At 34.5% G+C, this 8,826-nt stretch overlaps 1 protein-coding gene across 2 annotated transcripts; it reads left to right on the forward strand.

Moving 5' to 3' along the window:
* LOC18589789 (zinc transporter ZTP29) lies at positions 655-8,488 on the forward strand. 2 transcript variants are annotated; one of them, XM_007014916.2, is made up of 12 exons: positions 655-1,184; positions 2,199-2,257; positions 3,033-3,125; positions 3,232-3,321; positions 3,448-3,529; positions 4,304-4,359; positions 5,141-5,197; positions 5,775-5,815; positions 6,827-6,894; positions 7,362-7,418; positions 7,542-7,659; positions 8,080-8,488. In XM_007014916.2, the coding sequence occupies exons 1-12, from the start codon at positions 1,121-1,123 to the stop codon at positions 8,123-8,125; spliced, it is 831 nt and encodes a 276-aa protein (XP_007014978.1). In that variant the 5' UTR covers positions 655-1,120; the 3' UTR covers positions 8,126-8,488. The 2 variants fall into 2 exon arrangements, with proteins under 2 accessions (XP_007014978.1, XP_017983661.1); XM_018128172.1 differs by having other exon boundaries at positions 657-1,184; positions 2,199-2,270.

An 8,826-nucleotide genomic window follows, 5' to 3' on the forward strand; every position in this document is an offset into this window, starting at 1 on the left:
TAGAAACCAAAAAGAAGAAAGAAAAGCCAGGAGAAAAAAGTGAGGAAGCAAAAAAAACTCTTCTAGATAATGAGAGACGAGCAAAGTCTCTCACCAATGCTTCCCTGGGTATGGAGAATCGAGCCATTTTGACGTCAAGAAACCAAAATACAGCAGGGAAAGCCTAACGATTTTGTTTTTTGATTTTAAGAAGTTTTCCCTTCCCAGCCTTGTGCACGTACCGGCAGAAAAGATACCCAGATCAAGCCCAATTAAAATAACCCCTAACATCAGCTCAAGTAAATCAATCCTTGTAAACCAATAAAAATTATTCTCTCAAATCTATAACATACTCCAGCTTTAGTCACTTCGTGGCTCTCTTTGGTTTGACACGAGGCGTTACCAATTTAGGAAGAGCTTGATGAGTAGGAATACTTGCATGAGTAGAAAAAAGATTTGGTAGTGGGTAGAGATATTAAGAGTCATTTGAATGTGAAAAAATATTTAAAACGTCCCTTGAGTACAATTTTAGTAATAATAATCCAAAGTCCATTTAACAATTAATTGCCAAATGTCAGCAGATAGGAGTCCAATAGAGTGACACGTGTCAACTAAAGGCAGCCATTCAAAACAGTTAGTCTGGGGCAAGGATTAAGCAAGAGGTAGATGGGCCTTAGAAGGGCCGGCAGTCAGCCCTACCCTTTTCTGAGCTTTGAGTCGTAATAAGGGTAGGAGAGAAAGGAATCCAACAAATCAAAAATGCAAGCAGCTGCATAAGACAATGGGTTGACGTTAGGTATAGACTGTAGAGCAAGAAAATGGTCGTTAATACTTAACACCCTCATGCCCCTGCCTCAACTTGATTAGCATTCTATTTCTTCAACCTCTCTATCAATTCATCTCTTTCTTTTTCTGCAATTATTCTTTCTCTATTGCTTTATTTGCGTGTCTGTCCTTCACAATTACTCATTATTATTATTCTTATCTTCCTAAGCATATGTTTCTGGGTAGTTGCTAGTCAATTTCAGTCCAAACCCACCAAAGCCTTCCAAGAATTATCAATCTCCACTACCAATTTCAACTCCTTTTTACTTCGCTTTTTTTTTTGGGAGTGAAGCAATAGAGAGAAGCAAGATTTTCCATGGATTCTCAGGTGATGGTGGCGCTTGCTCTCTCACTTGTTGGTGGATTCAGTACTTCTCTAGGTCAGATAACAAGTCTTTTTTTTTTCACCTAATTTTGCCCCATTTATTATAAGCTTTGGGAAATGATAAACCTTTAATTGTTTGTTTGTGATATATGTGCTGTCTGGATACTTTCTATATTTGTTTTAGCCTTTGTCTGTGCGCGTGTGTGTGTGTGTGTGAGAGTGTGCTAGTTATGTTTTCGAATTTTTAGATAAATTTCTTCTATGTGATAAAGCAATTATACTTTTTTAGAACTGTATTGACCATCACAACAATGCTTCTAATGTTTGTTTTCTGGATTTTATCAGAAAGTGAAAAGAATATACCTAATAATAGCAAAGAAATAATTAGATGGCTGTGAGCTAAAAACTACTCCTGCGAAAAGATACAGACCTAGTGTGTAGTCCAGGCTAGTTTTGGTGTATCATTTAACCAGACATTTTCATGCAGAGAATATTCCTCTTGAATTTACAAGCAGAGAGTTTCCTATATTAAGATTTTATAAAAGTTTTAACTTTTAAACAAGTTAACACATGCTCTTATTGGTTAATTTTCCATAGTGAGATCTTAAAATTGATAGTTTGTGATATAGGTGGTGTACAATGACAAAGAATGTTAGAGACCATCCCTGTTTATTGCAGGAAACCTTGCTGTCTTGTGGTAAAGGAGAAAAAAAGAATAGATAGCTGATACCAGATAGGAGTCAGATTAACCTCTAGCATTGATAGTTATCTGGCCAGGTTTAGGTACCTGATATCTTGTAGCAAATGAGGTGATTTATTGTTGGGTATTTTATCTCAAATATCACTATTTGTTTAGTTAACAACATCATGACGTTATACTTTGAAATTTTGTAGTTAATTTTAATGCTTAAGCATAAAGCAATATGTTATTATCATTGAGTGTATAACATTCCTTTTCTTCATAACTTAGTTATTTGGTGGTCATTTTAATACAATAAGAATTATATGCAATTAGTTGCAGAAAAGTTTTGCTCTTTACTCTAACAGCATATCCTCCATCATGGAACAGGTGCTCTTTTTGTTATTCTTAATCAAGCTCCCAATTTAAAAATGCTTGGGCTTTTACAGGTAATGCCACAAGGTCTGGTTCCAATGCAGAAAGCTCAAATCTTTTATTACTTCCTCATCTTCTTTATTCATCCAGACTATCAATTACTTGGATGCCATATGACAAATGGCAAATTTGAATGCTAAAAGTTCGTTCTTAAATTTTTATTTTTGAATTTTTTGGGTACTCACTTTTGCATACTGCTAATGATTAATAATTGAGTAAATTTTTTGATTTTATCTTTTGCAAAAGAGATTTATGAAATTTTAAAGATTTTAATTCAGTAAGAGTTAAAAACAAGATGTATAAAAAGAACTTTAACTAGCATAGGCTAGTTTAGACAAATAATAAAAAGTTTTAAAAAATATACATTCAGTCGGTTCTAGATATTTAACATTTTTAACTATTTTTCATTGAAAATATTCTTTTTAACTGATCTCGAAGTAACATAACCAAACACATTAAAAAAATTTTAAATTATCAAAAGTTTTCAATGTGTAACAAACAACATCTTGTTTTTCAATGAATCTTTTGTTAAAGGATTCTACAGCGGAACATTTGTTGGGATGATTTTTATTTGCTTAGCTGCTAAGGTTTTTCCCTTACATTATTGTAAGTCCTTCTCAGTTATAATTTCCCAGTTTATATTTATTTAATCATAGAATGCTAGGCAACATTTAAAAAATCTGTTAAAGTTAGAGCCTTCTGTATATTGACCTTTTCTCTTTTGTTTCAAGAAGTCGAGAGATTTTATTCAGATATCTTGTCTAATACCCTGGTGTCTTCTTCATGCAGGGTTTTGCTGCAGGTCTAATGTTGAGCATATCATTCCTTGATTTGGCTCATAATGCTATGAACTCGATAGGGTTCTTAAAAGGCAACTTATGGGTTAGCTATATCTTATCAGTTTTATTCTAATTACCATGCACAACCTCTATGTCATGATCCTTTTGTATTTTCTCTGAAGCTAATTTCTAGTTCTTCAATGGTGCAGTTTTTTGCTGGTGTTATCTTCTTTGCTGTGGTTGCCAATTTTATACCAGAACCAATACTTTCTCAGAGTTCTGAGGTGAAAAGCAAAAAGGTTTGGATGATATTATTAATGTGTTATATTACTGCATGATTTTTCCAAGTTGGCATGTGATGCACCTGAATTTAGCCAAAAATGTTGAATGGTGTATTAATGGCTTGATATTGCTCTTGAGAGCAGAAAAACAGTGATGAAGGGGGCAAGGACATGATGAAAAAGCATCGTCGCCAGGTTTTATTTAGTGGAATTATTACAGCAATAGGTAAAACTGTCTTTTAGACATGTTTCAAATCTATTGCTATACCAATTATGCATACTTGATGGCAAACAATTCGTGAAATTGGCCATTATAGTTCATTATTTCAATGCCTATTTGACTGATATAGCTTCAAGTAAAGGGCATAGGCATCTTTCAAAAAAAAAAAAAGTAAAGGGCACAGGCTTTATTATCTAATATTATCAAATCTTATGTGGTCAATGATAACTTATAAAATTCCATTCTTGTTTTCATACATGATTTTCGATACCTGAAGGCTGTTTATGAGTTATTTTTCTGCTGGATTAGGAAAGCACAGAGTGAATTGTTTGGTACTTGCTACCATATCTTTGATTGCTTTTAGTTTGTGGCGTAAATTTATTTTGTGCTGAAAGATGCTTGATTTAACTTGTGATTCTGAGTAAGGCTTACTATTACATTCTTCCTCTGCTTTAAAAATTGTATTATTAATGGTTTTAGGGAAACTTGGTTGCTCGAATATTGTACTTAAAGTTTCAACAATTTGTATTAATCAAGGGATGGAGATCTAAAAATACAACTTGGTTGCTTGAATATTTCTATATAAAGTTTCGATAATTTTTATTATGAAGGGATTGGAGATCTAAAACTCTAACTTGATTGCTCAAATATTAATATATAAAGTTTTGAAAATTTGTATTAATCAAGGGATAAATCTAAAATCTAAGCTCTTGTTGGTTCCTTTAATTTGGTCTAGCCTTTTGCTTTTTACTAACCGTAAGAAGTGCTCATATCTGGCAGGCATAAGCTTGCATAATTTTCCAGAGGGGATGGCAGTTTTCCTTGGATCCATGAAGGTAGTCCTAACCCACTTTATTCACTGTGCAAATATTTATTTAAATTTATCACAGGGGATGTTCTACAACTAAAATGTGTTGAGATTGAAGCAAGAATAGCTTAACTTACCTTTCTCATCTAATTAGCTGGTTAATTTAGCGGCTATTTGCTTTTCTTTTCTTTTGTTTTTTTTTTTCAAACTCCAGAAGTAGTTTTCTTGAATGATAATTTTACGTTTTAATGGTTATCAGTGGTTCTTGGCATTTTGAATGCTTTATCCTTAAATGTTACTGGCTTAAAGACCATTATTCTTTAGTGATTTTTCTATGATTTTAAATTATTGATGTGCCAAGGATGATGATTGAATTATTCACTATTTGATTTGAATCTACTCCATAGAACCTCTTTGTTTGGATTGAGTTGATTCTGTAGCCAATCAAAACCCCTACCCCCCTCAACTGCCCTCCAGAAAGAAAAGTGAAATGCTACCATGCCTATTGATATACGATGGCGTGTAACTTATTGTTTCATGGAAGTAATTTCAATACATAATTCAACAAGTTGGAACATACTTCTAATTGGAAAGAAATGCTGGTTCTAAAATACTACATTATATTTTAAGGGAATATCTTCTTGATACTAGCAAACTTGTTGGTTACTATGCTGCATTCATGTTGGCTAGTAGAAGTTTCTTATTTACTGTAGGAATCTTGGTTTGATATATAGTTCTTATCAAGAGCCCCTGATCTTTTAGATGTATGCTAATGAAACTCTTTGCTTGCCTATATGTGTCTCTTGTAGGGCCTTCGTGTTGGTTTTAATTTGGCTTTGGCCATTGCTTTGCATAACATCCCAGAGGTACATTTCTTAAATCCATTATTTTTTAAAATTGGCGTTGAAAGCAACCCACTTAAATTGCTGGTTCCCAGTTTAACTAGTTCAACATAAAATATGTTTTCTTATTGCAAAAATATATTGAATATGGTAATGATGACAACAATGTGCATTTTGGTTGATGTTTTAATAATTGATTCATCAACTACCAGGGCAAGGTTTATGTCTCATCACTTGCAAAAAAAATTTATAATCTGGTTTTAATGAACAGGAACCAGTATCACAGGGTTGACCTCTTTGTAAAGGGGTTCCAGGCCTTACAAGTTGCCTGGTCAACCAGTTGAACTGGCCAGAATGGTCTGAATTTCAGGAAACTGCTTAAATTCTGTTAACTGCTGCTTACGCATACTAGGTTTCTTGGATGGATGTTGTATGGAAAATTAGGCTGCGTTTCTTAAATCAGTTTATGCATGCATGTTGAAATATTTCATAAATTGGTCAAACCTGAATTGGTTATGCATATGCTAGCAATCTTCTGATAGATAAATATAATCAGAGAGTAAGTATTTTGTTGTTTAACATCTTGATGGTCATTTTACAGGGTGTTGCTGTTGCTCTTCCTGTTTATTTTGCTACCCAAAGGTGAGAATTTGTTGAGACATTGATCAGTTCAGCTTCTTGGAAATCCGTGTTCAGGGCCCCAAAGTGGACACTCAAATGGTTAGAATTAAGGACTTTCAACTTGGAGGTCATAGGTCTGAATTTTGGGGAGGGAAGATGGGGTTTGTGGAATGGGAGAGAGTTACCTCCCTTTGTGGATCTCAAACTTCTAGCAAATAGATTAATGGTGAAAAAGGAAAGGAAAATGATATGTTTTTTCATTTAATTTTTTTCTTCTGCCCTCTGGTAAGTATAATAGGCTGCCAAAAGATTTTGCTTGGTGCAGTGTGAAAGAAGTGGTACTGGAGGTTCATACCAGTGGCAATGATTGTGGAAAAATGTCTGTAAGTGTAAGGGTTGGCAATGTGATGTATAGATGGTGGTCTTAGGTAAAACGCTGGTTGTAAGGAGGCACTAATATTGATTTTACCTGGAGGTTCTGGAGTGATGGTGGTGATATTACAGATGATAGTGCAGGTGGTAATGCCAGTGTTGGAGATGATGGTTGTGGTTAGGTGCTAAATTGTATTGCAAGGATGGTGATGAAATTCTCATAATTGACAGTACTGTATGTGTGTCTATGAAATAGTTTGTGTTGATGATTGGAGTAGTAAACTTCTTAAGTTCTGTGTTCGTAACTTTGCTTTTTCTCAGGCCTACCTTATTGTTTTTGACTTCATCAAGTACTGTTGTTGGGGAAGGAATTTCAAAATGGTCCTTTGGGTGTAATTCAACCGTTCTTGTTTATTGGGTGGATCATTACAAGCTTTTTCCATCCATTCTACAGTCATCCAGGCATGGCAGTATGTAGATCTCCTGCCATGATAATTGGATTATGTTGCCTGTTCTGTCACAGGCATTAGCATTGTGAGATTGTTGGATGAACTCTTTTAATGCTTTTAAAGTGGTCTTTCCTTTTGTAACTATGTAAACGAGTTAGAACTTATTCGTATGATGAAATTGTTAACTGGTTGGTTTGGATTCATTTGTCAGCAAGTGGCAGGCATTCAAATTGGCAACGCTTTCTGGTTTTGCTGAGCCACTTGGTGTTGTAATTGTTGGTAAGTGAACAGCCTTTTCTTGAAGTACCAGAAAAAGATAAGATAGTGAAAAAATAGAACTAAAACGAAACAATTCACCTTGTAGAAAGAAAACTAGAACAAAGAAAAGGTTGTCTTTTGAAGAAACGTGAAGTCTATAAGTGAAATGCTTTTCTTTTAACTGAAATGTAAATGATGGTTATGAGTTGTAAGCCTCAATATCGGGAAAGCACTGTGAACTATGTGGACTAAACACAATGCCTGTTTCATCTTTGTATATAGGGAATGTTCTTATCTTTTTCTATTTGTTTGTTGTCTAAAATAATTTGTCTATAGGTCTGAATATAATTTACACTTTTTTTTTTAACAATTATAATTTACACTGTTGTAGTTCATGGTGAATTTAGATGCCTTGCTTGCAAGATTTTGTTCTTTATAAATGTCACGATATCTGACTTTGTTGATTTTTCACTTTTCTTGCACCACAGCTTATCTGTTCCCAAGCAACTTAAGTCCTGAAATTCTTGAGGGCTTGTTAGGATCAGGTTTGTAATCCCATCGATTGCTCAGATCTGATCTGATTGGGGAAAAAAACCAATGTAGAATCTAGCTTCTTCCCTGTTATAATCTTGTGACAATTTGTTACTCTGAATTATGTTAAATTTCAGTTGGTGGGGTGATGGCGTTCCTAACATTGCATGAAATGCTGCCATTGGCATTTGATTATGCGGGCCAGAAGCAAGCTGTCAAGGCTGTTTTCTTGGGAATGGCTTTCATGTCTGCAAGGTAATAAAATTCATGGCAAAGTGTACGCTGTTTCAGAAAACAGTTCAAAAGCTTCTTGTTTTCATTGCTTAGCTCATATGCACATGCAATTCAAATTGTCGTTCAAATTCTGGTTTTCACAAGGAGAGATTAAAATCACGCAAAGCGTGTTTTTTAACTCATATGTTGAAAAAAACTATAACTACTTGCCTCATGGGGAAAGGGATTATTAATGCAAGCAAGCACATGATAACCGCAATAGCCAGGCAAATAACTTTAGCAGAACTATGTAGTAAATTGTACTTGTATAAATTCCTATGGGTTTATTTTGCTGGTTAGTTTCCAATCACATTTCACTAATTTGCATTTTCCTGTTTATTATTATTATTTTTTTCTCATGAACAAATCTTTTACATATCTCTGCTATGGTTTTGCCTGCAGCCTATACTTTCTTGAGCTAAGCTTACCTGAGGAGATGAGCTTGTAGCTTCTTTCCCTGAAACAATCAACAAAGTGTTGTAAATTCCAAAATCATGGTGTCTGCTTTTGCTTTTGATAGTGATGGCTTTCTCTGAGTGTTAGCAAAATGCTGAGAAGACTTACTTTGGATCGATCTTGAGAAAAAGGATGAAGACGTCAGTATGTAATGTACAAAATTTCAATTTATTTCTTTAACGAAATGAAAATTGAAAAGGAATAGAAGGGGAAAATAAATTTATGGAGCTTGTATTTTAAAACTGTGCTGGCTAAACCTTGTTTATTTTGTCAACAAACGGAAAATCAGCAATCTGGAATCTTCTTTTTTATGGATCATGCATCTCCAATACATCTAGCTGGTGCATCTCTGTTCTTTTTCTGGTCTATTTGTTTGTTGTCTTTTCTTAGGTAATAGTTTGAAGTTCCTGTGCCAAAAATATTGAAGACTACATTTATCAAGCTGCCTGGGATGTTAGGTATGGTTCTTTATGGGTGCTCAGGAAGTCAGGTTGTATAATTCTGGTAGACTTTTCGTGCACTGATGCCACCAGAAACATTTAAAACACTCTGGGTTTACAGCTCGATTAATCACCCAAACATTTATCATTGTTCCCTGGGAGTCCCACCTCGAGGACTGGCTGACTTGCCAAATTCTCTACCAGCAGTGAAAGAGATGAGAACCATTCAGCCAAAATTAAGATGATGGTAATT

This window comes from Theobroma cacao, chromosome 9 (assembly GCF_000208745.1).
Source record: "Theobroma cacao cultivar B97-61/B2 chromosome 9, Criollo_cocoa_genome_V2, whole genome shotgun sequence".
Lineage (NCBI taxonomy): Eukaryota > Viridiplantae > Streptophyta > Magnoliopsida > Malvales > Malvaceae > Theobroma > Theobroma cacao.